Raw genomic sequence first — 20,832 nt, 5'->3', positions numbered from 1 at the left:
GATACAGAAGCAGAATGGACACAAAGGTAAGAATGCAAAGAGCAGAGAAAGGTGATCAAGAAAAGACTGAGGAGAAGAGCGTAGGAGACAAGATGGGGAGGACAAAGGAAGACACAGTGAAGACACAAAGGAGACAAAAGAAGGAGAGTGAAAGTGGTTTTGTGTCTGTCCACACACACACTGATATACTGTACAGATGTGTGTTTCATGCAGATATACACAGAAGTGCACATAGACAACCCTACAGTGCTGTGTCTCTCCTCCAGCCTACGCTTACACCAATTAAGCTCCTTTGGATGGCACAAACACACACACACACACACAAACACACACACACAGAGCTGTTTTCACCCTCTGTGAAAAGGTTCTGCACTGCTGAGCGAGCTAACTGTTCAGAAAACATGCAGGATTATTAAATTGAATAAAACAGGGCTTGACTTTTTGGGGGGACTGTCTGCTCCTGTTTGCATCACTGCTGGCAAAAATAGCTGAATATGTATCAAATATTAAAAGCAAAAAACGGCTGCTGGGTTCGTTTAACCCACAGTGGCGCTTTTGAATCTGAATCGGTTGAATAGTTTACTCTCATTTCATGCATCGAGGACCCTCTATTTCTTAAAATGTTTGATTTGTGGATTTAGATACATTACTGCTGATTATTTGAATTACGCATTAATCTGTTGATTATTTGTATTTATTGTTTTTATTTTATATTATTTGAAATCCCTTTCAAATGAGAAATAATTTTTTAGGCAAACACTAACATTATTAGTGTTATGAGATACAGGTGACATGATATTCATTTAACTATTTAAATATACATTATAGGGTGGTAATGATTCTGGATGTGTCAAACCAACCAGCAAGATGACTGAACATAACTTAACGAGACGTACAGCTCTCGAATGAAGTTTGAGGTTGTTGTTGTTTTCTTACTGTGACTAACTAGGGTTTATTTCTCTGAAACTTCAATATCTAATGGAGGATTTACAATTAGAGAGCAATTGTTCTGTCCTAGCTGGTGTCCTGTGTTTCATCAGTATCTCAGTTTGTAGTAAAACTCTTTGATTATAACACAGCAGACTCCTGAGCAGAGAAATAACAATAAGAATTGTTCCTTTGTGTGAGAGGAATCATTTTTATTCTGCAAAATCAATGTCTATAAATGCATTCATGGGTACACACGCACACACACACGCACACACACACACACACACAGAGACTGGCTGACATGAAGGAGTGAGCCTGAGGCTGACAAGATCTAAGCTACTAAATGAATCTATTATGAATGGCAGAGAAAGGGCTACACACCCACACTCATCGCTCCTCCAGCAAGATATATGTTAATGATGGACTGTCACACACATCAGCAGCCAGCGTATCTGACAATCAGACCTGTCAGATCATTAAAAAAGAAGCAAAACAAGTCGGGGTATGAATCAGAGGACCTGTATGCTCTTCATGTGACAACTCCCTCCAGACGTGCAAATATAAAGTATCTGGAGCAGGAGGCGACCAGGACAAGACTCTCTGCATGGAGCTACTTAAATATTAAACAATGGCAGACTGGTTCTCTGATTTAATGTGTATCTGAACAGGTTACCTAAAAAATATAATACGGCACAAAACTTACTTAGACAAACAACCTGTGCTCTTTCAGCTCCACCAACTGAGGCTTACCTTAACCAATGAGATTACTCTTGCCTATGAGTAAAAGTTTCTCTAACTTATAGCCCAATCACCTGTGACTGTCATAAAAGATTGGATTTGTTGGCTAGGTTGATAAACACAAGAGTGCTGTGTGGCATTTACTAATATTCTAGCATAGCGAAGTCACCACAGTTCACACAGTTACCTCTCATGTCCGTGTCGGGCCGCCAAAGTGCAGAAATTACAGCAACTGAACCCTAAAGAGCGTGTGTATGCAAATAAAGGAACACACATACACACCTCTGCATCATTACCTCATGTCTGTCTCCCACAAGGCTCCAGGAGCAGCCACACAGACTCAGCAACAACTGGAGCAGAAGAACCGCCAGCCTAAAGTATTTGGTGACTAATAGAGCAGTTGAGAACATAGTGGGTGGTGAACACATGCATGTACACAGAAAGAAAGAAAACAGACACATAACAGCTAGCTGGTGGAGACGCACTCAGAAAACTGGGATCAAAGCTTCAGTGTTTTCCTCTTGTCACAGTGGAAAAACCTCTACAACAGCTGTTAGACCCTCATGGGACACAAAACCTTCCTCTAATTGTGATAATAAAAACAACAAAGACATAGTAATGCATGCTTAAAAGGATTAAAATCAATTCAGGTTAAGGGCTTCCAGCAGATAACCAATAATACACTACATTTCGCAATAATTATGTAACTACATTATACCCACTACAGGATGGTGACAGGCGGATATCTGGCTTGCAAATGACTACACCAATGTTGTGAGATTATAACGTTTGTTGAGTACATAATAAATGATCAGAATTATTGTGTGTGTTATGATAAATCAATTAGTCAGCCAAGGTTGTCCGTCTAAACCTAATGATTCTGCAGTACTAATGCAGGATAGATAAATGATGTCCTTAGAACTACTGCACTATTTAACCAAGAGTTAAAACCTGATGGTTCATATCGATGTTCTGTGGTAAGTAACTTTTTGCAAATGGCTTATAATGTGGTTTTAATACAAACCAAAAAACAAGTAGTAGTATAGTATATAGTATAGCAATATACTATCACTACAGTATTCATATAAATACTTGTAGTTCTGTTGTGATATTTTGAACAGCATCCTTTGAAAAATGTGTTGCGTCCCATTGCATTTGCCTGGAAGAGGAAACTCTGGATTATCAGAGCGCACTTTTACACACAAACACAAACACTTACATGCACACAGACACACATAACAGATGGGACCCTGGGGGTTGTCTTCCAGGCAGAAGGATCGGAGGGACCCCCTGGAGACAAACCAGAGAGGAATGACAGAGATAACACAGAGGAGGACCAGGAATTCTTTCATGCATAAACATAAACAGCATACCTACAGGTTTATACTTCTAAATAATTATTAAAGCTACCAAGACTTTAATTTAGACTAAGTTAAAAAGCAAAATAAAGAAACCGAGCTGGCACTGGGGTAACTGATGATATTTACTAGATGAAAATATAAATGAGGAGAGCAACAAAAACCTCTTGACAGACTATTAGCAGGTATAAACAATCTGACAGGTTGAATATGATTTATAATATGTATCAAAAACACGCTTAATTAAATAAACACAGAAAAGCTTCAGATTGTGATAGTTTAAGTATTTTAAATTTGCTCTAATATTTGTTCCACAAACTATTCTGCAGTTCGTCTTAGCTATAGAGAGCGTTTTAGTGTCTTTCAGCTTTTTTTTTTTGGTGCACAACAGCACACAACTGTGCTGTTTTGGTTCATTCTCACCACTCTCATTAATTTGTAGCCACAGCTGCTCAGCACTCAACAGCAGACAAAGTTAGCAAGCTGGTGAGCACGGAGGAGCATTTAGCAGCTAAAGAGCCAGATCCTTCCTTCAGGAGTTGGTGAAAAAACAGAACTTAAAGGAGAGTGGCTATTGTACTTAGACATTGGACCTTTGTTGTTGTATGGCCAGAAACAAAACGCCAAATTAATGCTAATGTTTGACTGTGCTATCACATTCAACATAAAAACTTTATAAGGTGACAAAATGTCAATGTTGTGTTAACATCTTGTTGCTCTGTCCTCAAGTGCCCCCAAGAAATCAACTAGCACACACCACATACACTCAATAGATAACAAAATGGCAATAAATACTGAACAGTTTTACATTGTGAAAATGAACTTGCACTACCAGACTCTGCACAGGAAAGTAATTGATCTGACTGGGGGCTAGAAGTGCTGTAACTGAGAATGGAAATTTGTACACTTACATCACGAAAAGGACATGATAAAGCACTCTTTTTCACAAATACTGGTTGGTTTACTGTGAATTGTTTAATCTTCAACCAAGTCCAGTTGCCCTTGACTTTAACCTGCTTTGGATACAAAGAAAATGTATTTCTACCTCAGTAATCATGTTGTTTGATTTTCTTTATAAGCTACCCACAATTTGACTTTATATCTTATATCTTTTTATATCATTTAAGTTTATTTTGTTACTGAATCCTCACACTAATTATGGCCTAAAACGCAGATCATCTCTGATTCGAAAAACTATTACTTGTCAGCCCAGCGTGGATGACATAACACAGAACTGACTGACTGGCTTGCTGTTGCGAACATTTGTAATAACTAGCAAGTCCTCATAAATACCAATGTATATAATTGTGTTTTCGTTACGTAAAATGTAAACTTTATGCTTAAAATCATACCATCCAGCTAAATGCTTTGAAATTGTGTTTTGTAATTTTGTTGTAGCCTAATTTTAAACTCCTACTCTGCCTCTCTCTTCCTTTCAGCTGAGTTTTTCTTTTTCTCCAACTCTCCTTCTCTCACACTCATGCCCTCCCTCTTTCTTTTGTTCCCCTTTATTTCCCTTTGTCCCCCCACTTCTGACCCAACTAAAAAGCTGTGCACGGTGCCTCACAATGAAGTGCATTTCTTTCACATGTTAATGCTTTTACTCACGGCTCAGTGCACAGCACAAGGCAAGAAACAGAGCTGGTCAGAAAAACAGGATTGTGTACACACACATGCACACGCGCACACACACACACACACACACGCTGCGGGAATGGCTATAGTTACAATGAATCTAAATGAACTGCCACTGAGCTGCCTTCAGTTGTGATGATGCACTTCAACAGCCACCAGAGAGGAAAAATGATAAGTATGGAGTATAGAATGAGGAAAGAAAGAACCAGAGAAAGAAAGAAAGAAATATCATGAGACGCAAAGAAAGATTACAAATGGAAGTGAAGAAGACAAGGAGGGAAAAAAGGGCATGCCCACTTCGTTGTTATTGCAGACAGGAGTTCATGATTCATGACCATTTCAGTGTATCACATAAAAAACCTATTACACTTTGTCAAACAGGGTGTATGTGTCTGAGAATTGATTGTAAAGATTTGAGAGAGGGAAAGAAAACAATCTGCAAGATGGAAATACATGTGCATCTATTGATATTCATGCTGCTTTGAGAAGGAACAAGTCTAAAAACAAAAATCACGGCTGTACTGGCTACGTGTGTGTGGATTTAGGTTGTATCATTGCATTAATAAATAAGTGCATTAAAGCATGGCTCATGAACAGGTTTCATATTAAACACTTTGGGGAAAGTTTAGTTAATTGGATATTCAAACCCATGAAAAGCAGTTATTAAGTTAATTTAGTTCCAATTGTTGAACTAAAACAAATATTGTTTTAGTTCAACCATGTTTTTTTTATAAATGTAGGTGTGACGTGTAAAGATTAATTAAGTACAATTTTATATTTTCATACACTTTCTGTTAAATAAAAAATAATAATAATTTGGTAACACTTTCTATGAAGGTCATCGCTATAATGACTTATGCATATATTTATAACACGATATAATGCGTCCATAAGACATTATAACAGTTGTTATAATCACTTATAAGCATGCATTAGGCGCTATAGCAAAGTTCATAATGCAAACAAAGACATTCTATATAACTTTAAACATTACTATGAGCTATTATTCCATTTTATATCACTAATTCTAAATGGTGACTAAAGTGTATTCATAACGAGGCAGAGTCGTGGTTATAATGTGTTATGGAACATGTTCGGAGATTCTTGCCACATATTGATATAAACTGGTATTACTATTAGTTATAAAACATTAAATCAAAAGGTCATAATACGTTGTGAACTTTGCTATAGCGCCTAATGCATGTTTGTAAGTGATTATAACAACTGTTATAATGTCTTATGGACGCATTATATTGTGTTATAAATATATGCATAAGTCATTATAGCGATGACCTTCATAGAAAGTGTTACCAAAATTTTTAATACAGTATTCATCATCGAGCAAATGCTGGCTCTGCAGACATCATTTTCTTTTTTCATTATGGCTCTTGAACGCAGAGTCACGTTTTTGAGTGACAGAGTGGCATTAACTGTGTGTGTGTGCAGCGCTAAGCTTCTCTTTTAAGCAGCCGAGAGGTAAGGCTTCAAAGAACACTGGATCTAGCACACCAGAGAACAGCACTGCCAACTGTCTTCCCAGAAAAACTTCTAAAAATTACGTTTACCCTATTAAGTATTTCTTTATCTGAAGATCTGTACTTTGCTCAAGTTTAAGTCGCATCTGTTACAGAGTAAAAACAACATGTCCAGAGAGGTGAAAGTCCTCACTCAGCTGACACTCAGGAAACCTACATGTTCTAAATATGTACGTTCACTGTACGCATGTCAGGGGGGGTGAGAGGTGCAGACGCAACCGGGCGCGGGCAGTTTGTGAACAGTACAACAATGCAGTATAAATAAAGACTTATGTCATTATGGTTACCATTAATTTACCTTGGCAAAGATTGCAACAGTTGCATCTACCTTAATTAATCACTGATATAATGCACCATCTGGCGAGTGCGCTATGTGACACAAATCGAACACACCCACAATGCTGCATGACCAACAGGTACAGCGGTGACTTCTGAGATCATGGAAGAACTTTTACCTTCAGTGAGGTGTGTGAGCTGGTGCTGCTGTTTTAGCCAATAATCCAGTCACAGTTATAACGTTAACTCAGAGTACATTTTAACCGACTTCCTTTTTACTTTTATCCAACTACATTTTTACACATGTAACGGTACTTTTATGAGAAAAAATATTCAATTAGTCTTTCCATCCCTGCTGGATTCTCAAAATGTCCCTGTAAGCCATCAATACTTATTTCTGAGAAACACTCATGGATGAAAAATAGTAAAAGTGTAATGTTTATCATTACTAAGATCAATAAATCAGCCCATGTTTGCATGCGCACTTTTATCTGATATGGGTCTAGTGCACCTGTTCCAGGTACAAGTTAACAAGTCATCTTCTCAACAACAACTTCTCAATAAGCCGCTGCTCTAATTTGCAATTAGAGGAAGTTCAAGCTAGAACACAATGATATGAGCTTCAAATGACACGTGTCAGTTATCACCAGCAATCCATTTGATGGGCAGGTTAATAGCTCTGCATTTATCCCACTGATGACCTGCTGAGCCTGATCATTCCTTCTGATTCACCCTGACCACTAAGAAGCTAATCTCTCCCTCTGGGACCATTACTGTCTGTCTGTGTCCACTCTTTGTTTCTGGTGGACCACAGCTTAGCGCAGCGGGGGCTTTGTGCTGAGTTAGCTGATGTCATCTAACCATATGGTCCGAGGCAGATCAAGGTTGTCTCACGGGGGAGATGTTAACAGATAATTCCTTCGATTTATGTGATATTCAGACTGTACAGACTGACATTTACCAGTCTAATGGAACTGTCCCTTGTACTGTTAGTATACAGTACCTTATGGCTCTTGTTTTATTCTTATTATTCTTATTATTATATTGTGATTGGCTGAGTTATCCTGTTGGTCACTTAATATCTGTAAGATGCCCTGTGTGACAACAACAGCAACTCCAATACCACTTACCTGTACATCGTACCTTTTGTAGTAGTAAGTATCGATCGCTATATTTCATTCTGGATTTATTCTCTTACCTGCTATAATGGCCTGTTGCCACCTTTTAACTAAATCTCTGCTCATGCACGCCCATAAAATCCACTTCTTGTCAAAAAAAGCCTCCTCTGAAATGACTGAAAATCTCTTGTCATGTGGCAAACTGCTCATGTCAACACACACACACAACAGTAGAATATCTTTAACCAATACCAGAGGAAATAAGAAAAACAACAAATACAGACCTGAGTATGACCACTCAATATCTTCAGGGAGTTTCCTCAGGCCTCTGACCAGCGGCTCTGTTGCTACAACTACAGTAGAGAGAATAAGAAAAAGGTTATTAGTTTAATTTTGCATTATTAAAAACACACACAAACGCACAGACTGACAGATGAAACAATGGCCAGCTGCTGTGTGACTTTGCCACATGATTAGTGACAGGGTTTTCCCATCATTCAAAGGATACTATCTAGCCTGCCTGGAAATAAACTGACTTCATTCAGTCAGAGAGGAAAAGTAAAATGTCGCTATCATATGGTGATGTCACTTGCTCTGTGTTGAACATATTCCAGCAGAGTGGAGTGAGAGGAGTTTTCTGTGTATTACAGCCAATGTTGAGACGGCCTGGGACACCCATCTTATTCTGAGTTCTCACTTTCATTTGACAGTTTTGGGCAAACACTAACCTTTGGTCTCACTAATACACACACACACACACACACACACACAGAGGGTATCAACACCATTGGTCATCACCATATAGGAGACGACTTTAAAGGGTGCAGGAGGGAAGTGCATCACCATTAAGATTTTTCTCAACAGAACACACACACACGTATGAAGTCACAGTTGGACAATTCAGCCCAATTGATTCTCTGTCCCTCTCTAGTTGATTCTCTTGCTCCAACACACACAAGGACTTTGAATAACACACACACACACACACACACACACACACACACACACCTCTCTCTTCCTCATGCTATTTCTACTTAAGTCTCTCTTTCTGTTTTCACTTTCTTTGTGCTCTCTCTGTCTTTCTTCCACTCTTTCTCGTCCCACTGACAGAAATGAGTCAGTGATCTTTGTGATAGTCAATAAATTAACTGACAACAGATCATTCATTGTATCCGTATAATAAAACATACACATGTTGCTTTTTCATAGTTGGCATGGACACCGAGTATATTTTGTAATCATTTCGTTTGTAACAGAATTGAGCACTCGTGTCAGATGGATAATGTCAGCAACATTAACAGGTGTTACTTGCTGGTGGGTAAGTTGTTGATCCTAAACCCCCAACATTAATGCACTAAACCTGCCAAGATTGCATTCCCATTAAGGTGACGTACACTAAAATATGTGCTTCATATTTCGAACATAAAAATGATGCTTAGACCAGAAATGTGGCCTATATGCATGACACTGTAAAGCACTTAAACAAGACCAGTTGGCATAGGTCCTGTGATCAGTGGTGTCAAAACTTGTACAGACAGGCTACAGAGCAGGGGCCACATGCTAATACAGATTACAATATTAAACTCATAGTAAAGGGGGCTGGTACATGATGCAACATAAATAAAAATAAATAAAAGTAAAAGGAATAAAACAATACATCCTCTCTTTTTTAATCTTTCACTGCACACAGAAAAAACAAAAACCTATCCTCCAAGAAGAAAGCATTGTGTGATGTAGATTAAGGTCATGGACAACAACCACACCCACTACATTAGGTCGGTTCTTGTGGCATAGTATAGACGCAGTATAATAAAACACTGGGTAAACGGCACATGTGTGACAGTTTTATCTGTGTTGTTGAACTTGTGAAGACATGCAATGCAGTGCATCCACTCTGAAAACAAAACCCTTCTGTATCGTGTGTAAAATCTTCTACATCAATGAATATTCAACAAACCCTGACACAGATGCAGCCACAGGGGGGTTTAATGTTGTACTTCACACTTGTTTAACTCACTTTTGCATCTTCCCCATTTTTCCCAAAAGAGACTGATGCTAAAAGTAAAAAAAAAATTCATCTTGTCTTTCTTTTCTGCTTTTGGAGGTTACAAGAAGCTATGCTGACTAGCTGGATGAAGAGCTAAAAACAGACTACCTGTGGATTAAAAAAGTTGTTAAAAGTCTGAGCAGTGACTCATTTCTCAAGCTTTAAAATATGATGTAATCACAGCTTTCTTGGTGAGGCTTCTTCACCTACTGATGAAGTTCATTTTTGAACGTGAGAATAAGTCCTTTAAAGAAAATCCATTTGGAAATACAAATCATTTCCATTACATACACATATTCCAACATGTATGTAATGGAAATGAGAAACGATAGGACTGAGTCTAGAGCACACTATGAGAGACTTTATTGTGCCATACTGTACTGACAGGAACGACAAATACTAGACCAATACATAAGTGAAGACGATTATGGCCAGACCAGACTGACCTGACCACATGCAGCTTGCTATTGTGTAATATGTGGAGGGTGAAAAGAGAAAAGGATTTAAAAAAGAAGAATAGGATGGAAAAAGAGAAAAAAGAGAGAAGGAACTTTTTACAAAAAAAGTAAAAACAGGAACAGGAAGACAAGCAAATGTCTAAATGTCTGTTAAATTGATAGTACTTCTAACCCCAATACATTTAGCAGTTCATTTATAGCCTTGTTTCCCAGCGTGATGTGCGTGAGTCTACACTGTCATTCAGACAGCAGTCTATAAATTCAGTGTATTTGATGATTACATTCATGTTAATACAAAGGGGGGAAAGACTGATGAGAGAAATGAATGAAAGCAAGCAAAAGGGTAGAATGGAGTCAACTGCGGGGTTGTAGCATCGATAATGTCCTAGTTAACATCACGCTGTGATAGATTTAAATGTAATTTGCCCATGACAAACCACCGCAACACACACACAACATACACTCTAAGGATCACCTGCTGTTTCAGTGTGATTTTTGGGAACAGAATTTCCATTTGGAATAAAAATAGCACCGTTCAAACGTTTTAGGCGTGGAAAAACGCAGTAAAGTAGGAAAGCTTAAAAAATACACAAGTTAACAGCATTATATTTTTCAATTTAAAAAAAGTCAGTGAACAAAATAAAAATCTACATCTAATCAATTTTTGGTGTGACCACCCTTTGCCCACAAAACAGTTAATAACTATTATTACTATGTAGCTTTTCAACATTGTTACATGTTTTTTTAGAAATGAAAAAAGGGCAGCTGCTAATGTTTGAGGGACATTTTGGGATGTAGGCAACTTTCACATTTCTAAAGCAGTGGTGCTAAAGAGGCGGTTGCTGTCAGTCAGTGGAGGCAGCAAAGGAATGAGGTGATGAGACAGTATTGCACAGGTGAAGAGCCAGGAGCAAAGAGACTCCGAGCTGAGCTTTAAGAGCACAGCAGATAGTGATGGGACTTTGTCGCTGCAGGCTGGCCATGCATGAAGCTCACAGCTGAATCACTGTTATTATTCCACCCATCTGCACTCCATCTGCTTCAAAGATCAGGTGACTGCAGTGGCAACAAGAAATTTCTATGGATGGTGTTTGATTCACATAGGAAAGGTCAACAGACATGTAGTTTTCGAACAATGCTCTGGTTCATCGTCACACATTTATATGCCTATCGTCAATGCCTGAATCAAGTGCAGCTCATGAGAAAGCTTATGAAATATTAGAAATACGTAACAAATCGATGCTTCACCACAATCTGAACTATGCCCTGTTTATTAGCATGACTGACTTCACAGCTGTCAGTGTGAGACAGAATAATGAAGCCAAAGGAAAGGCCAAATGAGGATGTGTGTCAGCCAGACACTTGATAGTCTCACTGGAAGCTTCTTTCATACTAAAGTGTCCGCACTGAGGATAATTTACTACAAGGGCACCACTCGTACATACATACATGTAATATGGACAAAACATGTTGAGGCAATGCAGAAGGGAAGATCATTAGCTCTCGCTTATCAATCAGGTGGATATTAAAATTATGGCACAGGACTTATCTTATAACCATGTTCATTAAATTATGTTGTGGTAGTTCAAGTCACTGACTGACAAATGGCGAACAAAGACATATTTTCAATGATACTAAAATATCATTGCTGATGTTTCTGAGCTGGTAATCTGATTACTTCATGTTATGTTATTTTATTTTCCCAAATCTAATGAGCAGAATTTTGGAAAATTATTTATTTACATTTGCAATCATCTCTAGCTGTACATCTCTGTGCCAGTTTTGTTTTTTTAAAGAAATAATTCATTACATAAATGCCCTGCTTTTTACACTATTTAATCTAGTTTTTCAGCAATTGAAATTTAAGGTCTTTACCTCTCTATATGTAGATAGATAGCACTTTTCAGTATTTGTGGCAGGGTCTGCCATTACCGCCCCGGATTCAACTTGCCTACTTTCCAATGAGGGATTTACAGGAAATCATGGTTAGTGGTGTAATTAGGTAATGCTAATGCAACCCCAACCTTTTCTACTGCTGATACTTCACAAGAAAAGCACTTAACTGGCAAAAACACATGGTGGCTTTTATTGTGAAGCAGTCACAGAAATTGGTACTGAACACAATTGAGGAGCAAGAGAGGTACACTAATTGTTCTTATAATGTATTTCTGAAAAGTAGCTGCTAAACAAATGTCTGCAGTGGTATTCAACCACACTTACTATTAAGTGTCAACTACAACTGAAATCTTAAGGAACACAACTTCAAGCCGGGCACTCGCACAAAAAACGTGGAGCAAGATCACAAAGGCAAGGGTCATGAAATTGCAACCTTCTCCTCTTACCCTCCAGGGAGGCTAGTGTGTCCCCTCAGATCCTCTTACATCAGTCCATCACTTTAAGCTCATTCCTGAGTGATCTTGCAATGAAGTGCAGTAATGTTCTGTTTTGGCATATCAACTTGGCCTTGGCCTTTGCACTTCTTCAGTTAACGCTTTCTTCTGTTTCCTAGAACACCTTTCAACGACCCAGAAAAAAGGAGCATGAACTTGTTGTTTTGAATCTTCCATAGATTTATGGGCAAAGAAATGTAGCTAGCTGGTCTACTGCAGTTTGTGAACCTTTTTTTGTTTGTGAGTGTGTATTTCACCACTGGTGATTCAAACTCTTCAGGCTACATTGAATCCAAATCTAATAGTGCCTAGTTAGAAAGTGATTTTTTTTTTCTTTAACTACATGCAGCACCAGCAGTTTTTTGGGTGGGAGGCGCTGCAGGGAGGATTCGCTGAAGCCGGCTCTGCGTTGTCTGTGTTAGTGTGATCTGGTCCCAGCTGAACACTAATGAATAGCACTGTGTTGGGTTACAGGACTCCTGGGGCTGATTTAGCCCGAATCCCTGCAATGAGGGAATCATTCATCGGCTGCATTTTCACCAACACAAACTGATTTTTAACAGTAGATGTGATTACTGTTGTCCTATTAAATGAAGCCCTGTGTTCCTCCAGGGACAGAAAGCCTGTGTGTTGAACCCACAAGAGTGAAAGTGTCTATGAGGTCCTGTGAGTTCATCCATCTACAGTTTGAAGGGTTAGGTTTGAAGGCTGATAAACGGGCAATATGCAAGTTCTCCAGAAAAATGACAGCATTACGATCCTTCAGCTTCATCAACTTTACACAAACAATATTTTAAGCTGATTCAGTACAAAAGCATGGAGTAGCAAAATAGAGGTAGTAATGGAGCTTAGATGAATGGTCTCTAATTTGTTAATGCCTAGTAGAAACTTGTCAATAATCATGACCATTCATGTATAACGAGTTCAGCAATTCGAAGGTTTACTGTAGCACATCAACCTTTTGTTAATGTGCTGCTCCATCTAGGCTGTGATTGGACATTTACGAGCACATTAGTTGACACAAGTTGAACGAAAAAGTTGACACAGTTGACACAAGTTGAACAAAAAGCATGGGATATAGCTAAATAGCCAGCTAGGCAAACCCAAACCTTGCTTATTTTATACCTGCTGTCATTTGTCTTATGCTTCAGCTGCTAAACCTTACAGAACTGCCAACTGACTGAGATCACTGACTGGTAATGGCGCCAAATGAATAATTTGTTATTTTAAAACATTTGGCGCAACAGTAGCATCAGCCTTAAGGGAATTCAACCTCTTCACTCTCAGTTTTTCAGCACCTCCTTTACATTTCTCCTTTTATCAGTCCAACTCAACTCCACTTTTTACCTTTTAAGAAGAGATTTAAAAACAGACAGTGAAGATGCCTGTCTAATGGGCAGAGGTAGATCACAAGGGGGGTCCCAGTGGTGCCACCGAAAACCACTTCTTACTTTCATCAAGACATTTAAGTAACAGTCCGACAGTTTCGTTCTTTTTAAGAGGCACATAGATCTGACCATCGTCCGCGTAACAGTGGAATGACATACCATGCTTCCTAAATATGGAACCAAGCGGGAGCAAATAAAGATGAGAAGAGGGCCTAAAGTTGAGCCCTGTGGGACCCCACAAGCGAGAGGAGCAGAGAAGGACACAGAATCACCACAGCTGACACAGAAACTTCTACCTAAGTAGGACCTGAACTTATATCGGTACCATGGTCATCAAAAACAAAACTGAAATACAGTATATCAATGAAGTTTTTGTCAACACATAATGAGCAGCATTCCTACAGTGAACTACAACTGAAACTGCTGTTAAATATCTTTTGCAAAGTGAAAGGACAAGACGACAGCTGCCATAACTGATAACTGATGAGCACCCGACATCCGTGTCACATAAAACGTGACACCTGTTGACCTCAGTGTCACTCACTCACACACTCACTCACACACACACACACACACACACACACAGGCACATACCTCCAGGGGCCAGACTATAACTTATATAGCATTCAGCTGTGTTGAGCCAGTGAGCTGGTTAAATTAGTACACTTGACTTCTCTCTCAGTCACTGTCTCACCGTTTCTGTCGCCTTACTCTGTCAATCTGTCATGTCATATTAGAAACTATGCACAGGCCCATTGATTAACGAGATGGTTACACAAAGACAAAGTAGAGAGAATCTATAACTTGCTATCTGGATGGTGAAGATTTTAACTTAAATGTTGATAGGACAATGTACACCACAATTATTTACCCATCTAATTAAATGTCCATTTAATGGCTGGGACAATCTCAGCCATTTAATTACCCATTTAATTAAATCCCAACTATTTAATTACCTGTGGAGGAGATAAAGACTTTTGTTCTGTGGATAACGAATAAGAATTGTGAAGTTCACTCTCCATTCCCATCCAACAAGTAATAAAATATATATTTAAATATAGAAAATGTCATTTAAATATAGAAAATGTCCACACGTGCATAAGCTCAGACATTTAGGGACCCTTTTTGGTCCATTTGTGTCCTGCTTTATATGCTGCAGCACGGGAGACGTCTCCCATTCATCTCCTCTGTCTGACTGAATGAACGAAGTCTCACAGTCACAGGTTATGAGTTAATGAGATTAGGCTCCTTATTAAATGGAGGATATTGTTTCTGAGTGCTAAACAAATAGTGCATTGTTCCACAGGGACACGACAGCATTTAAGCTGCAATATAAAACCCTATCAGAAAAGGTTATCACTGGAATCGGTGTGTGTGTGTGGGGGGGGGGGGTAGAGTATGCTGAGTGTGTTGTACTCCAATTGTTCTGGTGGGAACAAGGAAGACAGTTTTGTGAGTGTGGGTATAGTAAGAGGTGCCCGTGAGAATTTGGGGCCCTGTGTTGGAGGTGGTAATACAGTTGAACAGCTGGGGGGTTAAAAAACCCACACATATAGTGTCAGGTAACACCACACGATGTCCAGCCAGATGGGGTATCACAAATTCCTTTGCAGCTCTTTGACTCCAAAAAAGTCTAATAAAACCAAACTCTTCTGTTATTTAAAACTCTGCTCAGCTTTTACCAAAAAAACAGAAACTGCTGACAACCGGAAAGTGATCGCTGGTCAGATTCTCCTGGGTCTCTCCATGACAAAAGGTTTAGTATATTTCAGGCTAATAGACTGATTTTGTTACTAGATTGTTGTATTGGTATGACATTTATAAAGCCAGACCAATTCTTTGTCCTTGTTTATTGTAACAATTTATACTGCGGTATGCTGGTGGTAAAAATAGTCACCCGTTGCAGAGCGAGCTAGCACATGGATTATAAGAACTCTTTTATAGGCTAACGTTACGTGTTATTGAACTTCGTATATTTCATTGTACTGAATTGAGAATGTCTAAACAAAACCAGCAGTTTCAGATTCCCTCGTAAAGCAAACATTTATTTTGCGATAGTCTTATTAGTCTTATTAGTTATTTCAAGTAAGCTGCTCTTACAAATACGCCATCGATACTGTAAATCAGTTTAACTCAACGTTACATCTACTTGACTCGAAATGTACATTAAACTGAATGCAGCATTGTAGACACTATGTTGTCATAATGCATTGCATTTAAACAGAAAGTTTCATACACAGAAAGTGATAACAGTTACCTACTGGTCCTAGCAGGCTGGACATGCAGTCTGCCAAAATATGTCCATAATGCACAGATGATGGCCTCCAATCAAGTATTTAATTTTGTGTATACTTCACATCATAACTAATAACAGGGGTGAATATGGAGACGTTTCTTTTTCCTAGCAAAAGTTATAGTGGGATACATAGTATTTCAGACTTATAACGCACAGATGATAGCCTACTATCAAGTATTTTGGTTTGGGTATATTTCACATCATGACTAATAAATTACTTTGCACCTCTATAACGAGAGACATGTGTGTCGGAGGGGGGACAGGTGAGTCAAACGTAACAAAGAAACATAACTAACTTGCAAATTAGACAGTGTGCAGGAGTTTTCTTTGTTACATCATGACTAATAACAGGGGTGAATATGGAGAATTTTGTTGTTTCCTAGAAAAAGTTATAGTGGGATACAAGATACAAACTGGGATCCAGTCGTCTAATACACTAGAGCTTATACTGTTCATTAAGCCTTACAAAAAAGTGTTGCATCAAAGAATGTACTGTAACCTGAGCTAAAGTTAACAGGAATGTTGTTGTTTTTTTAATAATGTAATTTAATAAAACTATCACTAAGTTACTGAAGACATCCTGTTACAGAAAGAAATTACTGTAAGTTACTGAAACATACTAAAACATTACATTATATACTAAACAAGACATTTTGAAAGCTTGAACAGTGCCTTTGTCTCTTTTGTCCAGGATTGAATGTGCCCCTCTGACAAAACAACTGGCCCCAGCCTGGCCCTCTTGGTCTAGAACCGCCAGTGATAATGGGAAACCATAAAGAGAAGTCACGATGCAGGCTATGTTTTCTTTATCCAGATCTTTATCCAGATTATTTTGATGTCCAAAAAGTGCAAATAACTTCTCAATTCCTGGTCATGTTTTGCGTGATGACAGTAGCTAACATTTCAGAAGACTCATATTTCATATTTTCACTGTACTTGTTCAATTAGTGGCAAAAGCTCTTGCCTTTTTCTTTGGGGCTTTATGTTGTTAATCCAGTAAAACTGTGGTTCTTCTTCAGTGTGGCTCTTTGCAATTACATCTTCATTTTTTTTTTATCTGAGCTGTCCAATTACAAACTGATCACTCCAGGCTTGGGTTAAATCCAGGTGTTAAGGGGATACATGAGTGTGTTCCCTCCACATTTATCCCCCGGGGCTGAGATATTTTAGATGAGCTGTGAGTGGCAAAGACCCTGCAGGGGACTGACCTTAGATTTTTGCTTCGGGCTAAAATTCAAACCAGGCAGCCATGACATATCTTAACATGAAGCAATGAATAAATGAACCACATAGATCCATGATACATATGCTTACACACATACATGCAGGAATTCAGACATGGACATACACAAAAGGTCCATGTCTCTGAAAAATGAGGCGAAAATACAATTATCAAAGAAGATAAATTAAACCATGATACTGGCATCAATAGTTACATTAAATAATATAAAATAATAATATTTATTATTATTATTATTATTATTTAATAATTAATAATAGAATTGAAATTGTCTTAAATTCACCTAACGGCACCATTAATAGCCTGTAGGTTGAAGCATTTAGAGTTCAACATAGAAGCGGTGGCGATGTATTCACTCTAAACATTAACGTGTGTGTGTGTGTGTGTGTGTGTGTGTGTGTGTGTGTGTGTGTGTGTGTGTGTGTGTGTGTGTGTGTGTAAGGTCTGTGTCTGATAAAAGTGCCAAGTTAAAAGGAGTTAGTTCGCATGTGTGGAGCATAACATTACTAACATCAGTCTAGCAGTGGCTGAGAACTACAGTTACACAGTAACTTCACATTAACCATGAAATGATCAGTAAGCCTCTAATGCCAATAACATTACATGTACATTGATCAAAAGCCAGTCCTGTAACTTAGCCAAGTAACGTTCAAGTTAAGCTATGTGAAGCTACGGTATATAATGCTCAGTTACGCCCCTTTCACTGCGTCGTGTTCCGATTGTACAGATAGAGGACCCAGTGTTGTGCCAATTTGTGCCTGCCTGCCGAGAATGCATGCACCTCACGGGAGTACTGTTTAAAAACAATATAATATTCTTTGTGGGGTTCATCAGTGGTATGCGCTTCCACGAAGTGCGCGCAATTTTCGGCGGGCAGGCTCAGCACAACAGGTCACTCCGTCTGTTCTCCTCAAGAGTTAGCTGCTCTGTGCTAAGCTACTTCCTTGCATCTGTTATAGTGCGTTCCATTTAGAGATGACGTCACAAGTCCACAGCGTTCCAGTACAACAGATTTAAGTCGGCAAACTAAGATTGATGCCTCTGGCCATTGTTAGCAATACCAACTGATAACAATGCATTATTATTATTATTATTTTGCACATACACTGTAGCAACATGTCTACAGATATAAGTTAGACACCACAGTATTTAATGAGACACAAATAAGACCAAAGTGCAATAAACTAATAAATTAAGTTACAGCTTTCACTACTGTCGATTCTGGAAGCAGCTATCTTGGATTTTGAGGATGGTGTTGGTGAGGTTCTCCTGGCATCTTCAGGGGGCATTCCCATTGAAATTTCCATCTTGTAACTTTGAAATTCTGACTTCAAATGTCAAATGGCTAACTCAGCTGGTTTGCAGGGGTTTCCTGGAGGATTGTGGGAAACTGAGTTCAATGGTGCAAAGGTTTAGGAAATACAAATGAACAATCATCTGTTAAATCCCAGTGGTTCCACCACGTGGAAACAGTTAAGGAGTGTGTGATTTGAGGTGACATTTAGGACACAGAGCGTCAGCCAGTTGACAGATGCATGTGTGTGTGATTAATATTATAACCCAAATGCTCAACCCCCAAGTGTGTTTTCTGTGCATGGAGGCAGCGAGTTCTGGTTTATCCACTGAGCATGTAAGATTGCACGTGTCCACCTCAGTTGTGAGGGAATTGTGTGTGTGTGTGGCTCACTAATCTGCCTGCCTAGTTAGAGCAGTGAGATGCACCATTTCCATCTGTTCGACACAAATTGAGAAAATACTGCGCTGTGTGTGTGTGTGTGTGTGTGTGTGTGTGTGTGTGTGTTTGTGTGCACGCACGTGCAAGTATGTGATTAGTAATCCGGTAGCATTTCGGTGGAGCAGGACTGCAAACTAATACAGTGGAGGGAAAAAAACTCTTAAAGATTTTCTCTATCTGAAAGCATTGATCATTCTTTAAAGAGGAGAGCAGAGCCTGAAATCTGCTGCTGTTTTAATCAGTAGAAGGAGAACACGAAGAAGAAAGAAAAACATAAGACATTTGGCTTTGTAAAGGGCTTGAATAAATTATTTTTCTGTAGGACTTTCTGTCCTAGCTTTGTTTAATATTTAAAGTTTGACTTAAACGACCAAGAACAGAAATGCTGTTTATATATTGCAAATTATACAGTCAAATTAATCTGCTTTAGAAGTATAACTTCAAATATCTTCTTGCTTATCAACAGGTGTTGTGACTGCGGATGATATACTGTCATTTAAGAATCTTGTCGACATGTTTTCCATCAGCATTCAGCCTGAATCAGCTGAGTTTCTATGACAACAGTTCACAGCGTCATGACAACGGAAGAGCCCCTGATGGCGCGTGAACACCCTGACTTCCTGTTGGCTTCCTGCTCTGGCTCTCTCTATTGCCATGGATACAAAACCATCCCCTCTCCTCTCTATCTTTCAGTGCAGGGTCACGCCCCCAATTCCTCACTTGTTTGGCAGAGAGCAGACACACACACAGGGTTAATAACACAAAGACACATTTATTTAAAGACAAACATATGCACTCACAGACTTGCAAACGTAACACTTACATGTGTAAAAGCATGCATGTATATTTATACACTCACACATCCGTACTAGAGTGCTGTTTTAGAGTGTGCATGCGTGTATAGATGTGTATGTGCATCTGAGAGGGGAGACTACTATAAACGCCCACCCAAGGTTTCTATTGAAATGTGTGTGTGTGACAAAGTGGGGTGAATGGCTGGTGGGGGTGGGAGTTAATCAACTTTCAACCAACCGATTGGTCACAAAGGGAGCCCCCCCAATGAACTTTTTCACTGGGAAAAGAAGTTCGTCCTGTGCTGAGATCCAGTTAACTTCCATTCAGCTCATCTTGGAATTCCACGCTTGACAAAGCAATAGACAAGCCTCCATTAACTTTCCTCAAACCAATTGGTTTTGGTTCCCACTTATCTTCATCACTGCCTAAAATAACAAACCTATCTGCAGCTCGTCAGATGAAAGTGTTGACGCTTTACTTCGAGTGTCAGTTGTGTCTTTGGACTCTTAGCAACTCTCTCAACAATTAAAGGGATAATTATCAAGAAAAGCAACTTCTGGTACTACCTTTGCGTCTCCCTTTCCAACTTATATTGATACCGTTTTTCACAGCACGTTCTTCAAAGCTCAAATGGGAAAAAAAGACCCTAATTTGAGAACTCGCTGATGCTCCTGTTTTTTGTTTGACGGCATTAATTGTAAGTCACAATTTGGAGTAACAACAGGAAAGAGCATCCCATTTCCACCAACAAAGATACTGTAAATGTGCCCTTTTTGTCTAGTCCATCTGGACACAAGTTGGAAATCTTCTCAACCTGGAATCAAAGAAAACAAACCTATTAGACATGGTCACATTTTGGGGATGTTGGGGTAATAAAGTCTTTCAAACTTTAA

The 20,832-nt window shown here is 38.9% G+C and overlaps 1 protein-coding gene across 1 annotated transcript in view; it reads right to left on the bottom strand.

Moving 5' to 3' along the window:
* Positions 1-20,832, bottom strand: part of ptprz1b (protein tyrosine phosphatase receptor type Z1b) — a 63,912-nt gene that overhangs the window by 33,103 nt on the left and 9,977 nt on the right. The window contains 1 exon segment of the mRNA XM_038738752.1: positions 7,875-7,943. Within this exon segment, the coding sequence (XP_038594680.1) occupies positions 7,875-7,943 (69 nt within the window).

This window comes from Micropterus salmoides, unplaced genomic scaffold (assembly GCF_014851395.1).
Source record: "Micropterus salmoides isolate LMB-PRFRI ecotype aquatic unplaced genomic scaffold, ASM1485139v1 Ms_hic_scaffold_23, whole genome shotgun sequence".
Classification (NCBI taxonomy): domain Eukaryota; kingdom Metazoa; phylum Chordata; class Actinopteri; order Centrarchiformes; family Centrarchidae; genus Micropterus; species Micropterus salmoides.
The sequence above is the reverse complement of the archived record's forward strand: the minus strand, read 5'-3'. Positions and strand labels throughout refer to the sequence as shown.